Source organism: Lithobates pipiens, unplaced genomic scaffold (genome assembly GCF_037356315.1).
Source record: "Lithobates pipiens isolate NorthernLeopardFrog02 unplaced genomic scaffold, aLitPip1_a1.2 Scaffold_13, whole genome shotgun sequence".
Taxonomy (NCBI): Eukaryota; Metazoa; Chordata; class Amphibia; order Anura; family Ranidae; genus Lithobates; species Lithobates pipiens.
This window is the reverse complement of record NW_027507718.1, coordinates 536,720,682-536,743,896: the sequence shown is the minus strand read 5'-3', so window position 1 is coordinate 536,743,896 and position 23,215 is coordinate 536,720,682. Positions and strand designations below refer to the sequence as shown.

Genomic DNA, 23,215 nt, shown 5'->3' with positions numbered 1-23,215 from the left:
CTCTACAACCTGTCCAATGATGCCAATACCTCTCAACCAACTGACCAAAATATCCACAATTTCCTATCCTCTATTGATCTTCCAGCTATAAATCGCACCCAATTAGAGGAACTCTCTCGACCATTCTCCATAGATGAAACTTTAAAAGCCATCAACTCTCTTCCGCTTCACAAATCTCCAGGTGAAGATGGATACACTAACGAATTCTATAAATCACTTGCCTCAATTATTGCCCCCCATCTCACGGACCTCTTCAACTCTGCTGCCACCTGGTTCTCTACCGGTAGACATGCTGCGTTCCACCATCACCACTATCCCCAAACCAGAGAAGGACCACACCTCCACAACTAATTACAGACCCATCTCTCTCCTCAACACAGATATAAAATGATTTGCCAAAGTTATTGCTTCCAGACTTTTAGACTATATTCCCGCCCTTGTACATCCTGATCAAGTTGGCTTTATGCCAGACAGGCAAGCCCCAGACGCCACTAGAAGAGTTGATTCACCAAGTCACCCAAACTCGAACGCCTTCTCTGCTATTATCGTTAGACGCAGAGAAGGCGTTCGACAGGGTACATTGGGGATTCCTAATAGAGGTACTATCCAAATTCAGCATCACAGGATGGTTCCAAACGGCCATACTCTCACTGTACTCAAATCCTTTAGCCAGAGTACTGACTAATGGTACACTATCTAAACCCTTTGAGATTTCTAATGGCACTCGCCAAGGATGTCCGCTCTCCCCTCTCATTTTTGCCCTGATAATGGAACCCCTTGCGGCTAAGATCAGAGAGGACAAGCGCATCTCAGGAATTATACATAATGACATGGAACATAAAATCAGCCTCTTTGCTGATGATGTCATTTTAATGATCACAAACCCGACTATCTCCATGCCCGCAATCCAAGACATCATCAACCAATTTAGCTCTGCCTCCTTTTACAAACTCCTCTAAATCCCTAATCCTTCCACTTAATCTACCGCATAGACAACAATCCCTCCTAGAGAGTACTCTCCCCTACTCTTGGTCTAAAAACTCCCTTCCATATCTAGGAATAAATTTAGCCCCATCCCTATCCCAACTTTACGACCTCAATTATCGTGCCTTCCAAAAACGACTACACCAACTATTAAATCAGCTGCGCACGACAGGTCTCTCCAAACTAGGTCGCATCGCATCCTTTAAAATGCTAATTCTCCCCAAGCTACTTTATCTTTTTTTGACTGTAATATTACCAATACCCCACTCCTTCTTCCCCTCCATTCAAAAACAAGCCTCCAGATTTGGATGGGACACTAAACCGCCTAGATACGCTCAATATATCTTAACCAGGCATTATAAAAAAGGAGGGACCAGCCTTCCTCATATTCAGAACTATTACTACGCCTCCATTCTAGACCAACTATTCTATTAGTGGCATCCAAACCCTAATAAGGCTTGGTCTATCTTAGAATCCTCGTCCTTCCATCCAAACACCCTACGTGATTTACTTCTCGCTACCTCAGCAGGCTTCCCTCTTCCTTCAATACATAAATCCCCATCAATAACGGCTTCTTTAACAGTCTGGAAGAAAGCCACCCAGACGAAAATATTAGACCAACCGTATCACACATTACAAATTCCCCTCAGATCGTTAATGTCACAAATGCCTAACCTAAACTTAAGAAAATGGTTGAAACAGAAAATATCTACTCTATCAGATCTTTACCACGCTAACCACACCCTGAAAACCTTTACTACTCTCCAAAATGAATTTGGCCTTCCCCATACCGAAACCTTCACATATGTTAGGATCTCACACCTTCTCCGCCAATTTAAACTTTCTACGGTAACAACTATTCCTGAGAAATTACACAACTTTTACACCAACTCGACATATCCGAAACATGGTAGCTCGTTAATGTACTCTATCCTGAATGACAATCGGCCTTATTCGCAAATACCGTCTCTCTCCAGATGGACGGAAGAACTAAACACTACGATCACACCTGACACATGGACACGTGCCTTTAGACTCACCTACACAGCTTCCCACTGCTCTAATCACTGGGAGTCTTATCAAAAAACACTCCATAGATGGTATCTCACACCTTATCGTCTCTCTAAATTCTTCCCAGACCATCCTCCTACCTGTTGGAGGTCCTGTGGAAGTACCGGTACTATAGCGCACATCTTATGGTTTTGCAAATCTTTGAGCTCCTTCTGGAAACAAATTTTTGCTTTGATATCCACCATATCACAGGTCCCAACATCTCCCGACCCTTCACTGGCTCTATTCCACCTTGGCGTTGACAAATTTCCACCAAACACACGAGTAGTGATCATCCACCTACTTCTTGCAGCGAAATTGAACATCACTAAACTTTGGAAAGCCACTACTTCTCCATCTCTCACACACACGATTTCTGACCTAAACTTTCAATGTGAGATGGAAAGACTAGTAGCTCGGAAACACTTAAGTATGAAAAAGTTTTTATCTGAATGGCGTATCTGGCTTACGCACCCGAAATGTACGGTAACCGCATTATATTATTTCCTGCTTGTTATTCTTTACTGTTGTTATTAAGCGACCGATGTATTCTCCTATGTAACCATCCCCTCTGGTGTAACTATTATACTTTCTAGCTGGTGCTCTCCTATCCATACCCTCTCCCCCCCCGACTGGAGATATTGCATTAATATGTTATTGTTCTAATAGTTAACCTCAATTCACTTTTAGATAGTCTGCATTGTGGACTGGTTTTGCATTACTTAACTCTACTTTGTATGCCCTGCCTCTGTTTGCTCTGGTCGGAACATCCGATATGCTGTTGCAAATGTTTATCTTGTTTAACTCACTGAAAATCAATAAAGAAATATTGAAACTAGATAAAGGAAGGCCCGTGGATGTGGTGTATCTAGATAAAGGAAGGCCCGTAGACGTGGTGTATCTAGGTAAAGGAAGGCCCATAGATGTGGTGTATCTAGGTAAAGGAAGGCCCGTAGACGTGGTGTATCTAGATAAAGGAAGGCCCATAGACGGGGTGTATCTAGATAAAGGAAGGCCCATAGACGGGGTGTATCTAGATAAAGGAAGGCCCGTAGATGTGGTGTATCTAGATAAAGGAAGGCCCATAGACGGGGTGTATCTAGATAAAGGAAGGCCCGTAGATGTGGTGTATCTAGATAAAGGAAGGCCCGTAGACGTGGTGTATCTAGATAAAGGAAGGCCCATAGACGGGGTGTATCTAGATAAAGGAAGGCCCGTAGATGTGGCCTATCTAGATAAAGGAAGGCCCATAGACGGGGTGTATCTAGATAAAGGAAGGCCCGTAGATGTGGTGTATCTAGATAAAGGAAGGCCCGTAGACCTGGTGTATCTAGATAAAGGAAGGCCCGTAGACGTGGTGTATCTAGATAAAGGAAGGCCCGTAGACGTGGTGTATCTAGATAAAGGAAGGCCCGTAGACGTGGTGTATCTAGTGTGGCAGCACGCAGGTAAAATCACCTGGTTGTATTCAGGATGGGAAATATGTGTGTCCTAGATTCAGGCTTTATGCAGACTTTTACAATTAGAGGGGAAGAGTTAATGAGCCCAGCTGTAGTAAGTGGGCTCATTAAGACCTCTACAAAAAACCCCAGCATGCATAGGGAGATGCTCCATCCTGGAACCAGTTTTGTGTGTATAGACTGGGGAGTCTGAGATCTGTTCTGTGCGGTGAGTTAACGCCTGTGTGGCAAACCCCTACAATAGAGACAGGGACTGGGGCAGCACAAGGCTGCACCCAGTTGTTAGACAGGGAGTCTACGTGTGTAGTTAGAGGTCAAGCTGACCAGGATTTATTTTCTTGTTTTATTTTGTTTGGCTGTTATATGTATCACTGCATGTAGCCTAAATAAACCGGATCTTTTATTTTTTGCACCTACACCGCTGTCTGCTGTGCCTGACTTTGTGTTGTGAACCCATCCAGGGGGTCACACACACCCGCTACCGAGCGAACCCCCTCACAGTTGGTGGAGAATTTTGGCAGTTTTTTTTTTTTTTTTTTTTTGTTAAGGCCAGCATGGAGGAGATACTGAGACAGCTGGCTCTAGCAAATGCAAACCAGCAGCAAACAAATGCAGCTTTACAAAAGAGCCTTGCAGCTCAACAACAAGCCCAGCAGCAGGCAAATGCAAATCAGCAGCAGACAAATGCAACTTTGCAGCAGAGTTTGGAAGCTCAGCAACAAGCCCAGCAGCGATCTGAACCCCGCTTCATAGACCTGTTGCAGAAGCAAGAGCAGAGTTTTCGACAGCAAATAGAGACATTAATACAGCAACGTCCGCAGACCAATGAGGCAAGTGGTTACAATAATACCGCATCCTTTGGTGTGAGCCGTTTACTGACAAAAATGACGGGAGAGGATGATCCGGAGGTGTTTTTGACCACATTTGAAAGGACTGCTGAAAGGGAAAAGTGGCCTAAGGAGCAATGGGCTGGACTGGTGGCCCCTCTGTTAACTGGGGAATCGCAGAAAGCTTATTATGACCTAGAGCCTGACCAAGCAAAAGACTATGTGGTGCTAAAAGCAGAAATATTGGCACGGCTGGGTGTCACCCTGGCCGTCTGGGCTCAGCGTGTGCATAATTGGACTTTTCAGGTTGGAAAACCCCCCAGGTCTCAAATGTATGATCTCATTCACCTGAGCAGATAGTGGCTGCAGCCAGAGACTTTGACCGCACCAAACATTGTGGAACGTGTTGTTATGGATCGTTTCCTGAGAGCTCTTCCTACTGCCATCCAAAGATGGGTAAGCCATGGAGACCCAGAAAATGCCGATAAACTTGTGGATCTGGTTGAGAAGTACTTGGCTACAGAGAACCTGACCACCTCTTCCAGGGACTCACGGACTTTCCATCCTAAGACCAGATCATCCCCAGTGGCGGGTAAGATGACTCCAAGGGGTGAGGGTGGAGAGCGTGAGAGGGTGGGAGTTCTACCTAAGGTCTGGCGGGAGCAGCCCAGGAAGCCCATGCTGCAAGAGACAGCGAAAAAGATTATTTGCTACCGCTGCCGGCAAGAGGGACATATTGCAGCCAATTGCCCCGTTGTGGATGAGCCTATGCAATGTTACTTTATAAGGGAGAGACGTCAGTCGCTGTTTGCGACAGTTGCATGCACTGCCATTCGGGGACCTGAGAAACATTTATGTAAAATGTGTATTAATGGTAGACCTGTTGATGTGTTGCTGCATTCAGGTAGCCTGGTAACATTGATAAAAGCTGAATTAGTTACTACAGAGGTCTCTGGGAAGAACAAGGTGGCTGTTATTTGTGTGCATGGGGACCCCCGAGAGTATCCTGTAACTTCAGTGTTTTTTGAGACCCCCAAAGGTAACCTCTCTCATCAGGTGGGGTTAGTGTCTCACTTACCACATGATGCTATTGTGGGAAGGGATTTTCCAAAATTCTGGGAACTCTGGGATTGTCCTGAGCCCCCCACTGGTGCCCCTATAGACCAGGAAGATGACCAGAATTCCTCTGGGGGTGGTGAGGACTCTCCTGAATTTCCCTTGTCGGTATTGGCGGGGGAAACTCGAGAAACTGGGGAGGAATCAACATCCTCAGATGAAAACATGCCGTCTGTGGAGTTTTCGGATCTTGAGGTTCACAGGGAAAATTTTGCCACAGAACAGTTAAAAGACCCCACCCTAATAAAGGCACAGGAAAATGTGGTGAAAATAGATGGCGAGTTAGTGAACCCAGATAAGACTTGCCCTTATCCTTACTTCACTATGGAAAGGGACCTGCTGTATCGAGTGGCTCAAAGGGCAGAAGAAACCATTGAGCAACTTGTAGTGCCCAAACCTTACAGGAAGTTGGTGTTAGAATTGGCCCATGGGCACATTCTGGGAGGTCATCTGGGGAATGAGAAAACCAGAGAGAGGGTACTGCAGAGATTCTATTGGCCTGGGGTCATGAAGGAAATAGAAAATTATTGTTCCTCCTGCCCTGTGTGTCAGAAGTCGGCACCTATGCCACATTTCCGTAACCCGCTGGTACCTCTTCCTATCACTGAGGTCCCCTTTGAGAGGATAGCAATGGATTTGGTAGGTCCGATAATGAAGTCCGCTAGGGGGCATCAGTACATTTTGGTTATATTGGACTATGCCACCCGTTATCCGGAAGCAATTCCTCTTCGAAATACCTCGGCCAAAACCATAGCCAAAGAGCTATCTCTTGTTTTTAGCCGCGTGGGTATTTGTAAGGAACTGCTTACGGACCAAGGTACACCCTTTATGTCCCGGGTAATGAAAGAACTATGCAAGTTGTACAAAGTGACACAATTGCGTACATCTGTGTATCACCCCCAAACAGATGGGTTGGTTGAAAGATTCAACAAAACCCTAAAACAAATGTTAAAGAAGGTGGTGGATAGAGATGGGAAGAATTGGGACTGTCTAATACCCTATCTGATGTTTGCCATTAGGGAGGTACCCCAATCCTCTACGGGTTTCTCACCCTTCGAGTTGCTCTATGGGAGACACCCAAGAGGGCTGCTGGATATCGCCAAGGAAACTTGGGAAAATGAGAGTTCTCCTCACAGGAGTGTGATTGAGCATGTCGCCCTGATGCAGGATAGAATCGCACAGGTAATGCCAATTGTAAAGGAACATTTGACCCAAGCGCAGTTAGCACAGCAGAGAGTGTACAACCGTGGGGCCAAGACCCGTACTTTTTCCCCGGGGGATAGGGTCTTGGTGCTAGTCCCTACGGTTGAAAGCAAATTTCTGGCCAAATGGCAAGGTCCATATGAAGTAATTGAAAAAATTTAGTGAGGTGAACTACAGGGTTAGACAGCCAGGAAGGCGAAAGCCGGAGCAGATCTATCACGTCAATCTGCTGAAAGCCTGGAGGGATAGGGAATCCCTAGTTGCAGAGACTTTGTCACAAGCCCAGCCTGATTGCTTAGTTCCTGAGGTTGGAATAGCAGACACCTTATCGAAACCCTAACAACAGGAGGTTAAAGAGTTTGTACTTTGTAACAAAGAAATTTTCTCTTAGCTGCCAGGACAAACATCTGGCGTAGAGCATGACATTATCACCCCGCCAGGAGAAAGGGTAAAACTAAAACCTTATAGAATACCAGAGGCCCGACGGGAGGCAATACATGGGGAGGTTCAAAGGATGCTGGAATTGGGTGTGATAGAGGAGTCCCAGAGTGACTGGTCCAGTCCTATCGTACTAGTGCCCAAACCTGATGGGAGCTGGCGGTTTTGTAACGATTTTAGACAATTAAATAAAGTTACAAAATTTGACACCTACCCCATGCCACGTATAGATGAGTTGATTGACCGGCTGGGAACAGCCCGATATATGACAACTCTTAATCTCACCAAAGGGTATTGGCAAATTCCCCTGGCCGAGTCGGCCAAGGAGAAAACTGCGTTTGTAACCCCAGATGGGGCATTCCAATATAAGAGAATGCCGTTTGGGTTACAGAATGCACCGGCAACATTCCAGCGGAAAATGGATAAGATTCTGAGGCCCCATCAGAAATATGCTGCAGCTTACCTGGATGATGTGATTATCCATAGCACAGACTGGGTCTCACATTTGCCAAAAGTACAAGCAGTCCTAGACTCTATCCGGGAAGCTGGGTTTACGGCCAATCCAAAGAAGTGTACCATTGGACAGGAGGAGGCCAAATATCTTGGGTACACTATTGGGAGGGGGGTGATAAAACCCCAAGTCAATAAAGTCGAGGCCATACAGAGTTGGCCACGTCCCAACAGCAAGAAACAGGTACGAGCCTTTCTGGGAATCGCTGGCTATTATCGACGATTCATTCCCCATTTTACTTCTCAGGCTGTGCCCCTCACCAACCTGACAAAAGGGAAAGAGTCGGTCATGGTTAAATGGTCCCCAGAGGCTGAAGAAGCATTTCAGTCCTTAAAAACAGCCTTATGTAGCCAGCCAGTGTTGTACTCACCAGACTTCTCTAAGGACTTTGTGGTACAAACTGATGCATCAGACGTTGGGTTAGGAGCAGTGTTATCCCAGGTCTGGAACGGGGAAGAGCACCCAGTCATTTACCTCAGCAGGAAGTTGAAGTCCCATGAGGTAAATTACTCCACGATTGAGAAGGAATGTTTAGCAGTGAAGTGGGCTCTAGATTCCCTTCGGTACTATCTGCTAGGTAGGCACTTTGACCTGGTGACTGATCACGCTCCTTTAAAGTGGATGGCTCAGAACAAGGAGACCAATAGAAGGGTAAATAGGTGGTTCCTGGCCCTACAGGAATTTAACTTTACAGTTAAGCATCACCCTGGTGTTAAAATGGGGAATGTGGATGCTTTGTCTCGGATACATGCGTGTCTGGCTGCTTGTGTTACAACCCCAAGGTTGAAACAAGAGGGGGGGGTATGTGGCAGCACGCAGGTAAAATCACCTGGTTGTATTCAGGATGGGAAATATGTGTGTCCTAGATTCAAGCTTTATGCAGACTTTTACAATTAGAGGGGAAGAGTTAATGAGCCCAGCTGTAGTAAGTGGGCTCATTAAGACCTCTACAAAAACCCCAGCATGCTTAGGGAGATGCTCCATCCTGGAACCAGTTTTGTGTGTATAGACTGGGGAGTCTGAGATCTGTTCTGTGCGGTGAGTTAACGCCTGTGTGGCAAACCCCTACAATAGAGACAGAGACTGGGGCAGCACAAGGCTGCACCCAGTTGTTAGACAGGGAGTCTACGTGTGTAGTTAGAGGTCAAGCTGACCAGGATTTATTTTCATGTTTTATTTTGTTTGGCTGTTATATGTATCACTGCATGTAGCATAAATAAACCGGATCTTTTGTTTTTTTGCACCTACACCGCTGTCTGCTGTGCCTGACTTTGTGTTGTGAACCCATCCAGGGGGTCACACACACCCGCTACCGAGCGAACCCCCTCATACTAGATAAAGGAAGGCCCGTAGACGTGGTGTATCTAGATAAAGGAAGGCTCGTAGATGTGGTGTATCTAGATAAAGGAAGGCCCGTAGATGTGGTGTATCTGGATAAAGGAAGGCTCGTAGACGTGGTGTATCTAGATAAAGGAAGGCCCGTAGACGTGGTGTATCTAGATAAAGGAAAGCCCGTAGACGTGATGTATCTAGATAAAGGAAGGCCCATAGACGGGGTGTATCTAGATAAAGGAAGGCCCGTAGATGTGGTGTATTTGGATTTTGTAAAAGCATTTGACACAGTTCCCCATAAACGTTTACTGTACAAAATAAGGTGCGTTGGCATGGACCATAGGGTGAGTACATGGATTGAAAACTGGCTACAAGGGCGAGTTCAGAGGGTGGTGGGTATTGGGGTCCCCCAGGGTTCTGTGCTGGGACCAATCCTATTTAATTTGTACATAAATGACCTGGAGGTCGATGCTAAGCTAAGCAGGGCAATAACTTCTCCACAGGATGTGGAAACCTTGCAAGAAGATCTGGTCAAAAATGAATGGGGGGAGGGGCAACTACATGGCAAATGAGGTTCAATGTAGAAAAATGTAAAATAATGCATTTGGGAGTGTCAGAAACCATGAAATCAGACCGAGACAGAAGTAAATCGCACTTGTTTAATAATAAAAGTAAAAATAACAAACTTAGTCAAAATATAACAAAAAAGGTAAAACCGCACTGAGACCCAAAAAAAAGGAGATTTTTCTTACTTATCAAATAAGAAAAAAAATGTGTTAAATGAATAAATATAAAATCAATATATATATAAAACAAATACAAATAATAATAATTGGAAAAATTGACAAATCAATGTTCAAGTAATATAAGGCTGCTGCTCCACTGTGGGATACACACACATAAAAATAGAAACAAATAGAAAACAGAGCTTCACCATTGGCACAGCTCTTTTTCCTATTTGTAGTCAAAACATAACCAGAGTTCAGTAACCGGAATAGATAGTCAGACAAGCCAGAAGTCAGGGATCAAAGTAGTGACACAGCAAGCAGGATCTGGAGCCTGAAGGGATGTCAGCAAAGCAAGTCCTGAACAGGATCGATGGAGATGTTTCTTGTGATGTTGACCAAGGCGAAGGCAGAGATCCTCTCGACTGGACAGCTTAGATAGGCAGTACTGATGAGCAGGATATGAACAACAGCTGAGTAACTGTGGAGAGATGGGAGCTGGCAATTTGCCGACAGCTGAGCAACCAGCTCAGAGGAGGAAGGGCTGAGCCCAGCCCCGACAGGGTAGCAAAAATCTGAATGGGGAACCTCTGGGGGGATGTAGGATGGAGGAGGATCTGGGGGTCCTAGTAGATGATGGTTTCAGCAATGCCAAGCTGCTGCTAACAAAGCAAACAGAATATTGGCATTAAAAAGGGATCAACTCCAGAGATAAAAGGATAATTCTCCCCTCTACAAGACTCTGGTCCGGCCGCACCTGGAGTATACTGTCCAGTTCTGGGCACCAGTCCTCAGGAAGGATGTACTGGAAATGGAGCGACTACAAAGAAGGGCAACAAAGCTAATAAAGGGTCTGGAGGATATTAGTTATGAGGAAAGGTTGTGAGCTCTGAACTTATTCTCTCTGGAGAAAAGACCCCCGAAGTCGGAAGAAGAGGCCGACGGCGAGGAAGAAAGCCGGGCTCCTCCGCTAGCAAAAGAGGTAGCAGAAGATAGCGGAGGAGTCCGGCGAGAAGACCCCCGAAGACGGAAGACCCCCGGAGCTGTGCAATAAACTATTTTTACCCTGTGTTGTGTTTTTTTTTTTTTTGTACTTTTTTTTTTCCACAGGTGAATGGGTAGGGGTACATTGTACCCCATACTCATTCACATAGGGTGGGGGGGGGGCGGTATCCGGGGGCCCCCTTTATTAAAGGGGGCTCCCGGATTCCGATAATCCCCCCGCCCGCAGACCCCGACAACCAATGGCCAGGGTTGTCGGGAAGAGGCCCTTGTCCTCACCAACATGGGGACAAGGTGCTTTGGGGTGAGGGGGCCGCGCAGCCCCCCCTTCCCCAAGGCACCCCCCATGTTGAGGGCACGCGGCCTGGTACGGCTCAGGAGGGGGGGCGCTCGCTTGTCCCCCCCCTTTCCTGGCCGGCCGGGTAGCGTGCTCGGACAAGGGTAGACCTGGGGGGACCCCCACACCGATTTTTTTTTCGGCGTTGGGGTTCCCCTTTAACTCCATACCAGGCGGCGAGGCCAGTGACGTCTCCTTCGCGGGCCCCGCCGACCTGGAGACGCGCTCAAAATGAGCGGACTTTCCTCCGCGTGTGTGGGCGAGTCCGTTCATTTCAAAAGTAGGGCGGATAGTACGGTGGACTTAGTACGCCGTATTAGTCCGCTGAAAAAGTGCCATGTGTGGGTAAGTAGCCCGTTCGGAAAGTCCGACGGACAGTCTGGCGGGAAGTCCGCCAGACTAAGTCCGCCGGATAGTCGGCTACATGTGTACGCAGCATAAGGGGACCCCCCAGGCACTATATTGGAAGGGAATTTTCACTTTTATGCTTTTGATTTAAAAAAATCACTGCTCCATTTAAAAATTACTTTTTTCCCAAACTTTTTTTTATTTTTTATTGATACAATGTCCCCCAGGGCAGGACACGGACCTCTAAAACAATTGTATGCCCAATTACTTGCATATAAGCCTTCAAAATGGGCACTTTTGATTTGTGATGTTCAGGTCCCCTTGACTTTAATCGGCTTCGGGGTCTGAGCTTTTCGTGGTGTTCGACAATTCTAGTGCAAACCGAACAGAGGTCCGCGTTCAGCCCACCCCTTATTACAACCAAGAACTAGGCAGGACTTGTTTGACTGCAAAGCTGGAACTCTTTATTTGAACAAGAATACAGGTTTTTATACACTTGAGAAGAAGGTTCCCCCCTTTCTGATCATATTACCCTAACAATACAAACTGTAACCAGAAACCTAAATTAACATCGAATTGGCTAGTCATTTAACCAGCCTAGGTGACTCGGATGTCTGACCTTTCAGGTCAGACTTGCTGTCTTCTAGCTCAGAAGACACAATACACATTGTCATAAGTATAAATACAGAACACCTTCACACAACTGCAGACCTACTTACAATAAACACATTATGGCAGGGGTCCCACACAGGAGGCTATGAGTCCCACACTGACAGAGACCATCGTGGCCTTTTTAACAATATCCTTTTACATTACATAACATCTTCCTAAAATGCTTGTAGCTCCCTTAAATGCCCGGGCCCATGTTCGGTAGGCAAGAGGCCAGCATTCAGCCCCCCATCCAAAAGCCTCTGTCCCAGGTAAGTCTATCACAGTGGGGGGGCTGTGGATGGCTTTGGAGGGGTCATGGTGGGCCAGGATTTGAATTGGGGACTGTATGCAGTGGGGTAAAAGGACTTTTAACTGGTGAAGCCATATGATGGATGAACTGGTTTAGTCATATAGTGGGTGGGCCTCCTCACAGCCCTAGGGGGGCAGGAGTTAGTTTTTATGACACAAGCAGTTTTGGGAAAGATATAGACTGGTCTGAGACTGGAAACATGTCTAGAATATTCAAGGCTCATTGGGGTGAATGTTGTGCCACATGACAAATGGAGTAGGGTAACCCTGGTTTTATAAGAAGGTCCGTACTTTAATGGAAAAGGTCAGGGGAGGGGATGATTATCACTGCTGATCTAGAGTACCATTATCAGTGGTGAGATGGAAAAAGTGAAGACAATCCATTGGGATGCCGGTATTCCGGAGAGAGTACGGCTTCTATAGATCCCAGGTACATCCTCTAGGCTTGGTACACATCATACGTAATCTAGAAGGAATATCTCACTTGGATTTATTGGGCGATTGTATTTGTGTGTGACGCCCCCCACAGATCTTCCATCATTTTGCTGATTTACATTTTATTTGTGTTCTGAAGGTGAATCCTCTGTTGGAGGCGTTTGGAAACGCACAGACGGTGATGAACCAGAACAGCAGCCGGTTTGGAAAATACATCCAGTTACGGTTCAGCCAGGAGAATGGTAAGAGATTGGCACCTTGGAGGAGCTAGATAATAGGGTTCCTACATTTCTGGAACTTTCCAAATACGCAAATGATGGTGGTCAGTGGGGCGATGTACCGGGTCAAAGGTCAGTGGGAGGGGATTAATGTCCCGGTGTCAGAGGTCAGTGGGAGGATAATTGTCCTGATGTCAATGGAAGGAGGAACGTGTCGGTAGAGGGGGGGAAGAGGAACATGTCTGTGGAGGTGGTGGTTCTTTGTAGGGAGGCAGCTGCCCTTACAGGGGTCTCTTAAACTCTCACATACCTTGGGGAACCCTAAAACATCTGAATCTGACCTTTGATAGATCAACTTCATACATTCAGCCTGCTGAACTGGCTGAGGTTCAAACAGTATATGGCCCACCTTTGAGAGATTCCACCCATCATTTTTCCTTGAATAGAACAATCCCCACCCCCCACGATTTCTCCCTAGATCAGACTTTTACCCCACCATTCATCCCTAGAGTGGACAATTCTGCACCCTCGGCACTCATCCTTGAATCCGGCTATTGAAGAAGTACAGGTTCTCTTTGTGGTAAATAACACATGGTAGGGGTACAGGTCCTCTTTATGGCGAGGAACTCATTAAAGGGGTATAAGTCCTCTTTTGCTGTGAGGAGCTCATTGTAGAGGTACAGGTCCCCTTTGAGGTGAGGGACAGGTCCTCTTTATTGTAAAGAACACAATGTAGAGGTAAAGGTCCACTTTGGCTATTTCTTGTGTTCTCTTTGGTCACTCTTTATTGTGGTTGATTGGTTTCTGGGTTGCAGTGAAGGGAGCGAAGATTAACGAGTATCTCCTGGAGAAATCACGGGTGACACACCAGGACTCCGGGGAGCGCAACTTCCACGTCTTCTACTACATGCTGTTCGGTTGTCCGAAGGAAGAGCGGGAAGTGTACGGCCTTCTACAGTCCTCCATGTACAGGTAGGTGCCTCTTGTATGTAGGTGACCAGCAATATTTGTCTTTTGTGAAGACTGGAAAATATTACTTCCCTGGAATAGCGCCCTCCAGGGTGAAATCCACCTGTCCCAGCTTTCACCGCCTGTCCCAGCTTTCACCGCCCGTCTCAGCCCTCACCGCCCGTCCCAGCCCTCACCGCCCGTCCCAGCCCTCACCGCCCGTCCCAGCCCTCACCGCCCGTCCCAGCCCTCACCGCCCGTCCCAGCTTTCACCGCCCGTCTCAGCCCTCACCGCCCGTCCCAGCCCTCACCGCCCGTCCCAGCCCTCACCGCCAGTTCCAGCCCTCACCGCCAGTTCCAGCCCTCACCGCCAGTTCCAGCCCTCACCGCCAGTTCTAGCCCTCACCTCCCGTCCCAGCCCTCACCTTCCGTCCCAGCCCTCACCTCCCGTCCCAGCCCTCACCTCCCGTCCCAGCCCTCACCTCCCGTCCCAGCCCTCACCTCCCGTCCCAGCCCTCACCTCCCGTCCCAGCCCTCACCTCCCGTCCCAGCCCTCACCTCCCGTCCCAGCCCTCACCGCCCGTCCCAGCCCTCACCGCCCGTCCCAGCCCTCACCGCCCGTCCCAGCCCTCACCTCCTGTCCCAGCCCTGCCAGCCTCTCTGTCCTAAAACTAATGTGTCATCCTGGAAGGTCTCTTTTTCCCTGGTCCAGAGCCATGGGATTTATGCTAACATGACCCTGCCCCTGAGAAATGACCCCGTCAGCTAGCTGTAGGTAGGCTGTGCATAGCGATTGTTGTGTCGGGGGATTCCTCCATGTTATTTACCTTTGGGGACCAGGGGTGTCTCGGCTGCCATAGCCTTGATAAAGAAATGGTTAAGGTGGAGCTGCACGATTAATCGGTAAGAATCTAAATCACGATTCTTTTCCATTCTCTTTCTAACAAGTGCAGAGAGTTCTCACAGCTGAAAAAAAAAAATCCAGGCCGCCCGCCAAGTTTTATCACAACATCCATAATTATAAATAAAGTAACATTTCAAAGGAATGAACTTCTGTCTGTAGATGAGGGAAGTTTAACCACTTAGACTAAAACTTTTTCTTTATTGTACATCACGGGACACAGCGCCACAGTAATAAGTGTACAGGTTATATGGCACCTTCAGGTGGTGGACACTGGCACACCCTAAAGAGATGCGCTGAGCTCCGCTGGAATATTCCTTACTGGGGCAATCCATGCAACCCAATCCATTCAAAGTGTCTTTTGCAGACCGAATTGAATGTTACCCGGACCTCGTGTGCGAAGAAGCGAGGTTTTGTCTGTAACGCTTCTCTTTTTAGAGAGCTGGACCCCGGGATCCAGAATTTGTTTTTTTCAGCCATATTCCTGGCGGGGTGCATTACAGGCCCAGGGCTGTGGATCCCCTGATAAAAAGGGGCCCCGGTTTCTGAAGGTTTTCAACGCAGCCCACCGTGAGGGGTGAAGATTGGGTCTGTTACCGCAGAACCCTGCAGCTGGATAAGGGAAGGGAGATTCCTAAGGATTTATTCTAATTCTTGTGGGTTTTCATCTTTAAAGTAAACGTTGTCATGCCTATAGTCACCACCGGGGGCTGTGAAGAGCACCTACCTGTCCATGCTTGTCCATCTCGCTCTGTGTCCAAGCTGCACGCTTCCTCCGACCCAGGCTCCAGGTAGTCATGGGAAAGGGGGGTTTTCTACTCCTAGGATTGTCCCCCCACTTGGATAGCCTTCCTCCAGGCAGAGGGAGCATGGCATTAGATGGCGGTCTCCTCCTCCCCCAGCCCTCCTCCATGCAGTCCGGTAAGGATCGGAGCCCTCTCGCATGGGAAAATGCTCTATTTTAAAATAGATGAGGGAGGGGGGCGCGATGGGTGGTCGGAGGAAGGGGGCGGGGCTTAGCGGTGTTGCCATGATTTAGCGTCCACAACGCGGGCTGCGTAGCTATAAAATGTGCCTTTTTCAGGTGCATACAGCGAAAGGAGGGACACAGAGCGGACGGGTGGCATGTGAGTGGGTGACACTGGCATTCCCAGGCACATTTACTTAAGCATCAGGCTGAGCTTAATAGCAGCGGCAGTTGCTGGACCATTGGCTCAGCATTGGGTGCGTTTTTTTGGTGGCACCTCTGCGTTTGTGCCCAGCGCTATGACCAGAAGAGGTGGTTCAAATGGCACAAAGGGGTCGCTCTCAGGTCCTAAGGACCCTCCCTCTCCCATCCCGTACTAAGGAGGCTGGTCAGAGTGAGCCATCAGGGGCTGAAATTGCTTCCGACACTTCTGCCCCTGTCTATATAACTGAGCAGGTTTTCTCCTCCGCTATGAGTTGATTGGTGGAAAGGTTAGCGGTTTTAATCGCATCTTCACTTGGTGGAAGAAAACGCATTAGGTCCACTTCTACCACCCAGGATCCCCAAATGGAGGAACTGTGAGAGAGGGAAGATGAATCCCCCTCAGGGGACCGTGAAGAGGCTGATGACTCCTCTTCCGAGGAATGAAGTGGGGAAGGACCTTCTTCAATGTCACATGCTGAGAAGTTGCTGGTACATTCTCTTACTGAAATGGTCCTGCTCCACATTTAAGCTACCCTTAACGGCATTGGTTGAAGAGCCCACTTCTTGTTTGGGTTCACTAAACCCCCCACAAGCCTTGCATGCCTTTCCTGTCCATTCATTACTAGAAAAGCTTCTGTATTCTGAGTGGAATCGCCCAGATAAGCACTTTTTTCCTCCTAAGAAGTTTTCAACACTTTATCCTATGGAGGAAAAATTCATTAAGATGTGGAGTACACCAGCAATGGACGCTGCTATATCCTCTGTGAATTCAAGTTTGACTTGTCCGGCTGACCATGCACAAACGCTTAGGGATCCAACCGATTAAAAAATCGGAATTCCTGTTAAAAAACATTTTCTCCCTGTCTGGTTCAGTGGCTCATCCTGTAGTGGTGGCAATTGGGGCATGTCCATCCTTGAGAGACCATTTGAAACAGGTGCTCAAGGGGCCCGGGAATTAGCTGAGCTGCCAGAAGCTTTGTGTTTTGCAATTGACGCAATTCGAGATTCTATTCTTCAAACATCTCGCCTTACGCTTGGGTTGGTACATATGCGTAGAATCTTATGGTTAAAAGGTTGGGCAGCCGAAGCGCCATACAAAAAGCTCTTGGCCGGTTTTCCTTTCCGCGTTGAAAAACTGAGGAGGATTTGGACAAATATATCCAAAAAATACAAAGTGGGAAAATGACCCTTTTGCCAGTTAAGAAAAATAGTAAACGTCCTTCATTTAAACTGGCTTTCTCCAGTGCCAGGGGCATCAGCCTCCAGGCAGTCACAACGGCCACCACCGTCAGATTCAAGAGGTAAACTTCAGGGGCAACCCCAGGGACAAAAGAAGTCCTGGGGGAGGAAAAACCCGCAAGACAGAAAAAAAAGCCTCCGCTCGCTCGAGTGGGGGGGAAGACTTCTGCAGTTCTCAAAGGTCTGACGGGTAGAATTTCAGGACAGATGGGTGACCTACACAATAGCTCTAGGTTACAAACTAGAGTTCCGAGAGTTCCCGTCTCCTCGCTTACTCAGGTCAAATGCCCCCAAAGATCCAGAGAAAAAGGTTAGACCAATAAGTCTTTCTTTCTAGTGTCAGACCGTCTTTTGTCGCTAAAGGTCATCATGGTGGTCCCTGTGGAAGAGCAGGGGTCAGGGTTTTATTCAAACCTTTTCACGGTACCAAAACCAAATGGGGATGTCGGACCCATTCTAGATCTCAAAGATCGAAATCGATTCCTGAAGATTCGCTCTTTTTGCTTGGAATCAATCCGATCAGTAGTCTCCATTCTACAAGGGGGAGGAGCTTCTGGCATCAATCGACATCAAGGGTGCATACCTCCATGTATAGGTGATACTCGAAAAATTAGAATAGCGTGCAAAAGTTCATTTATTTCACTAATGCAACTTAAAAGGTGAAACTAATATATGAGATATGAGACTCATTACATGCAAAGCAAGATGGTTCAAGCCGTGATTTGTCAGAATTGTGATGATTATGGCTTACAGCTCATGAAAACCCCAAATCCACAATCTCAGAAAATTAGAATATTACATGAAATCAATAAAACAAGGATTGAAGAATATAGGACCTCTGAAAAGTATAAGCATGTACTCAGTACTTGGTTTGGGCTTCTTTTGCAGCAATTGTTGCCTCAATGCGGCGTGGCATGGAGGCGATCAGCCTGTGGGGGGCACTGCTGAGGTGTTATGGAAGACCAGGATGCTTCAATAACGGCCTTCAGCTCTTCTGCGTTGTTCGGTCTCATGTCTCTTATCTTTCTCTTGGCAATGCCCCATAGATCCTCTGTGGGGTTCAGGTCAGGTGAGTTTGCTGGCCAATCAAGCACAGTAATCCCACGGTCATTGAACCAGGATTTGGTGCTTTTGGCAGTGTGGGCAGGTGCCAAGTCCTTCTGGAGAATGAAGTCCGCATCCCCATAGAGCTCCTGTGCGGAAGGAAGCATGAAGTGCTCCGAAATCTCCTGGTAGACGGCTGCGGTGACTTAATGAAGCCCAGAGGACCAACGCCAGAAGATGACACGGCTCCCCAAATCATTACAGACTGGGGAAACTTCACACTGGATTTCAAGCATCTTGCGGTGTGCGCCGCTCCATTCCTCCTCCAGACTCCCGGTCCTTGGTTTCCAAATGAGATCATCAGAAAAGAGAACTTTGGACCACTGAGCAGCAGACCCGATCTGTTTTTCTTTATGCCGGGGAAGACGCTTCTGACTGTTTGTTGTTGAGGAGTGGCTCCATAAGAGGAATAGGACATTTGAAGCCCATGTCCCGGATCCGTCTGTGGTGCGGCTCTTTATACACCGACTCCAGGCCTCAGTCCACTCCTTGTGAAAGTCACCAACACTTCTCAATGGCCTTTTCCTGACAATCCTCTCCAGGCTGCGCTCATCCCTACTGCTTGTGCCCCTTCCACACTTTTCCCTTCACATAACTTTCTATTCATGTGCTTTGATACGGCACGTTGGGAACATCCAACCTCTTTTGCAACGACCTTTTGAGGCTTTCCCTCCTCATGGAGGGTGTCAATGATGGTTTTCTGCACAACTGTCCGGTCTGTCAGTCTTTCCCATGATTGGGATTCCTACTGAACCCGACTGAGAGACCATTAAAAGGCTCCGGAACCCTTTGCAGGTGTTATGGTGTAATTATGTGATTAGAGTGGGACACTCCGAGCCTAGAATATCCCACCTTTTCACAATATTCTAATTTCTGAGATTGTGGATTTGGGGTTTTCATGAGCTGTAAGCCGTAATCATCACAATGATCACAAATCACGGCTTGGACTATCTTGCTTTGCATGTAATGAGTCTGATATCTCATCTATTAATTTCACCTTCTAAGTTGCATTCGTGAAATAAATGAACTTTTGCACGATATTCTAATTTTTCGAGTATCACCTGTACCTAAATTCCCGGCTCACCAGAAGTATCTGCCTTCATTTTCAGTTTGTAGCCTTGTCTTTCGGTCTAGCTACTGCACCTCGGGTGTTTACAAAGCTTCTGGCCAGGTTAAGAACTTGAGGTATAACAATTCTAGCATACCTGGACTGCTCTTAATAGACCGGTCAGAAGTCCGCTTGGACCAAAACGTGGAATATCTAGGTTGGGTCATCAACCTAGAGAAATCTTCTTTGAAGCCAGTAAGAAGATTAGAGTACTTGGGTCTGGTCATAGATACAGCCTAGAAGAGGGTGTTTTTACTCCATGCCATGCAGGAGCTGGTTCAGGTGGTGAGGGCAAAGAAGGGTCCTTCCATTCGTCTTTGTATGAGGTTGTTGGGGAAGATGGTGGCTTCATTCGAAGCCGTTCCCTACGCTCAGTTTCATTCCAGACTGCTGCAAAACAGTATCCTATCGGCCTGGGACAAGAAGGTTCAGGCACTAGATTTTCCATTGCGTTTGTCGCCAAAAGTGCGCCAGAGCCTCCGTTGGTGGTGGATATCTGAGAACCTACAGAAGGGGAAATCCTTCTTGCCCATTACCTAGAAGGTGGTAACAACTAGACATGGGTGGCGCTAAAAAAAATTTGTTTAGTTCCGTACGAAAAAAAAATATCTTATTCGGATTCATACGAAATACGAATTTTCGTTAGATTCGTAAACTTTTCGTTAAAATAACAAAAGTTTATTATAATTTATCATTATGAGGGGTTCCCACCATCCCTGTGCCAAGTTTCCGGGTCTGTACACCCGCTGTGCCCATTATGAGGGGTTCCCACCATCCCTATGCTGAGTTCCCGGGTCTGTACACTTGCTGTGCCCATTATGAGGGGTTCTCCCCATCCCTGTGCTGAGTTCCCGGGTCTGTACACCCGCTGTGCCCATTATGAGGGGTTCCCACCATCCTTGTGCTGAGTTCCCGGGTCTGTACACCCGCTGTGCCCATTATGAGGGGTTCCCACCATCCCTGTGCTGAGTTCCCGGGTCTGTACACCCGCTGTGCCCATTATGAGGAGTTCCCACCATCCCTGTGCTGAGTTCCCGGGTCTGTACACCCGCTGTGCCCATTATGAGGGGTTCCCACCATCCCTGTGCTGAGTTCCCGGGTCTGTACACTTGCTGTGCCCATTATGAGGGGTTCTCACCATCCCTGTGCTGAGTTCCCGGGTCTGTACACCCGTTGTACCCATTATGAGGGGTTCCCACCATCCCTGTGCTGAGTTCCCGGGTCTGTACACTTGCTGTGCCCATTATGAGGGGTTCTCACCATCCCTGTGCTGAGTTCCCAGGTCTGTACACTTGCTGTGCCCATTATGAGGGGTTCCCACCATCCCTGTTCTGAGTTCCCGGGTCTGTACACCCGCTGTGCCCATTATGAGGGCTTCCCACCATCCCTGTGCTGAGTTCCCAGTTCTGTACACCCGCTGTGCCCATTATGAGGGGTTCTCACCATCCCTGTGCCGAATTCCCGGGTCTGTACACCCGCTGTGCCCATTATGAGGGGTTCCCACCATCCCTGTGCTGAGTTCCCAGGTCTGTACACCCGTTGTACCCATTATGAGGGGTTCCCACCATCCCTGTGCTGAGTTCCCGGGTCTGTACACTTGCTGTGCCCATTATGAGGGGTTCTCACCATCCCTGTGCTGAGTTCCCGGGTCTGTACACCCGTTGTACCCATTATGAGGAGTTCCCACCATCCCTGTGCTGAGTTCCCAGGTCTGTACACCCGCTGTGCCCATTATGAGGGGTTCCCACCATCCCTGTGCTGAGTTCCCGGGTCTGTACACCCGCTGTGCCCATTATGAGGGGTTCTCACCATCCCTGTGCTGAGTTCCCAGGTCTGTACACTTGCTGTGCCCATTATGAGGGGTTCCCACCATCCCTGTGCTGAGTTCCCAGTTCTGTACACCTGCTGTACCCATTATGAGGGGTTCCCACCATCCCTGTGCTGAGTTCCCGGGTCTGTACCCCCGCTGTGCCCATTATGAGGGGTTCTCACCATCCCTGTGCCGAATTCCCGGGTCTGTACACCCGCTGTGCCCATTATGAGGGCTTCCCACCATCCCTGTGCTGAGTTCCCGGGTCTGTACACCCGCTGTGCCCATTATGAGGGGTTCCCACCATCCCTGTGCTGAGGTCCCGGGTCTGTACACCCGCTGTGCCCATTATGAGGGGTTCCCACCATCCCTGTGCTGAGTTCCCGGGTCTGTACACTTGCTGTGCCCATTATGAGGGGTTCCCACCATCCCTGTGCTGAGTTCCCAGGTCTGTACACTTGCTGTGCCCATTATGAGGGGTTCCCACCATCCCTGTGCCGAGTTCCCGGGTCTGTACACCTGCTGTACCCATTATGAGGGGTTCCCACCATCCCTGTGCTGAGTTCCCGGATCTGTACACCCGCTGTACCCATTATGAGGGGTTCCCACCATCCCTGTGCTGAGTTCCCGGGTCTGTACACCCGCTGTGCCCATTATGAGGGGTTCCCACCATCCCTGTGCTGAGTTCCCAGGTCTGTACACCCGCTGTGCCCATTATGAGGGGTTCCCACCATCCCTGTGCTGAGTTCCCAGGTCTGTACACCCGCTGTGCCCATTATGAGGGGTTCCCACCATCCCTGTGCTGAGTTCCCGGGTCTGTACACCCGCTGTGCCCATTATGAGGGGTTCCCACCATCCCTGTGCTGAGTTCCCAGGTCTGTACACCCGCTGTGCCCATTATGAGGGGTTCCCACCATCCCTGTGCTGAGTTCCCAGGTCTGTACACCCGCTGTGCCCATTATGAGGGGTTCCCACCATCCCTGTGCTGACTTCCTGGTTTTTAACTTTTAGGTTTGTTAACTTTTCGTTATGAATTTGGATCCAAAATTCGTAAATTAAATTTCGCATTCGTGCAGAATTCGCATGCATAAAAATTTGTATTTCGGATTCATGCGAATTTTTGCTTCGTACGAACCTAAGGGCACATGTCTAGTAACAACAGATACCGGCCTTTCAGGTTGGGGACAGTCCTGGAAGAAGCGACTGTCCATGGGAAATTGTCCAGAACGGAAAGGAGCGTGCCCATCAACAGTCTAGAGATTTGGGCTGTGCGTCTAGCCCTAAGGTCCTGGAGACTCAGGTTGCAGAATTCTGTCAGGATCCAATCCGACAATGCCACAGCAGTGGTTTATATCACCAAGGGGGCACCAGAAGTCGGGCAGCCCAGGGAGAGGTAAACCAGATCCTAACCTGGGCAGAAAAATATGTGCCGTCCATATGGGCAATCTTCATTCCAGGGGTAGAGAACTGGCAGGCGGACTACTTAGGTTACCAGCAGTTGTCCCCCAGTGAATGGTCTCTTCACCCCGACATCTTCCTGGCTATATGACAAAGATGGGGGACCCCGGACGTAGATCTGTTTGCGTCCAGGTTCAACAGCAAGATCGACAACTTTGTGTCAAGGACAAAGGATCCGCTCACATGCGGGACAGATGCGTTGGTGACCCCCGTGGGATCGGTTCTCACTGATTTATACATTCCCTCCTATTCTGCTGCCCCCCGACTTCTTCACAGGATCAAACGAGAAGGAAGTCGGTGGTTCTCTGGCCTAGAAGATCTTGGTATACAGAAATAGTATAGATGGTGATAGGAGCCCCATGGTCCCTACCACCACGTCCAGACCTGCTATCACCTGGACCCGTGCTCCATCCTACTTTACAAACGCTAAATTTAATGGTTTGGCTATTGAAGCCCACGTTCTGAAGAATCGTGGTCTTTCAGTCTCAGTGATATCTACCTTGATTAATGCAAGGAAGCCGCCTCCAGAG

General features: G+C 48.3%; 1 protein-coding gene across 1 annotated transcript in view; it reads left to right on the top strand.

Annotated features, from left to right (window-relative positions):
• The window catches only part of LOC143975968 (myosin-IIIa-like), a 192,336-nt gene that overhangs the window by 94,830 nt on the left and 74,291 nt on the right, over positions 1-23,215 (top strand). Inside the window, exons 6-7 of the mRNA XM_077478497.1 lie at positions 12,868-12,970; positions 13,762-13,918. Of these exons, the coding sequence (XP_077334623.1) occupies positions 12,868-12,970; positions 13,762-13,918 (260 nt within the window). The remainder of the gene's footprint in view (positions 1-12,867; positions 12,971-13,761; positions 13,919-23,215) is intronic.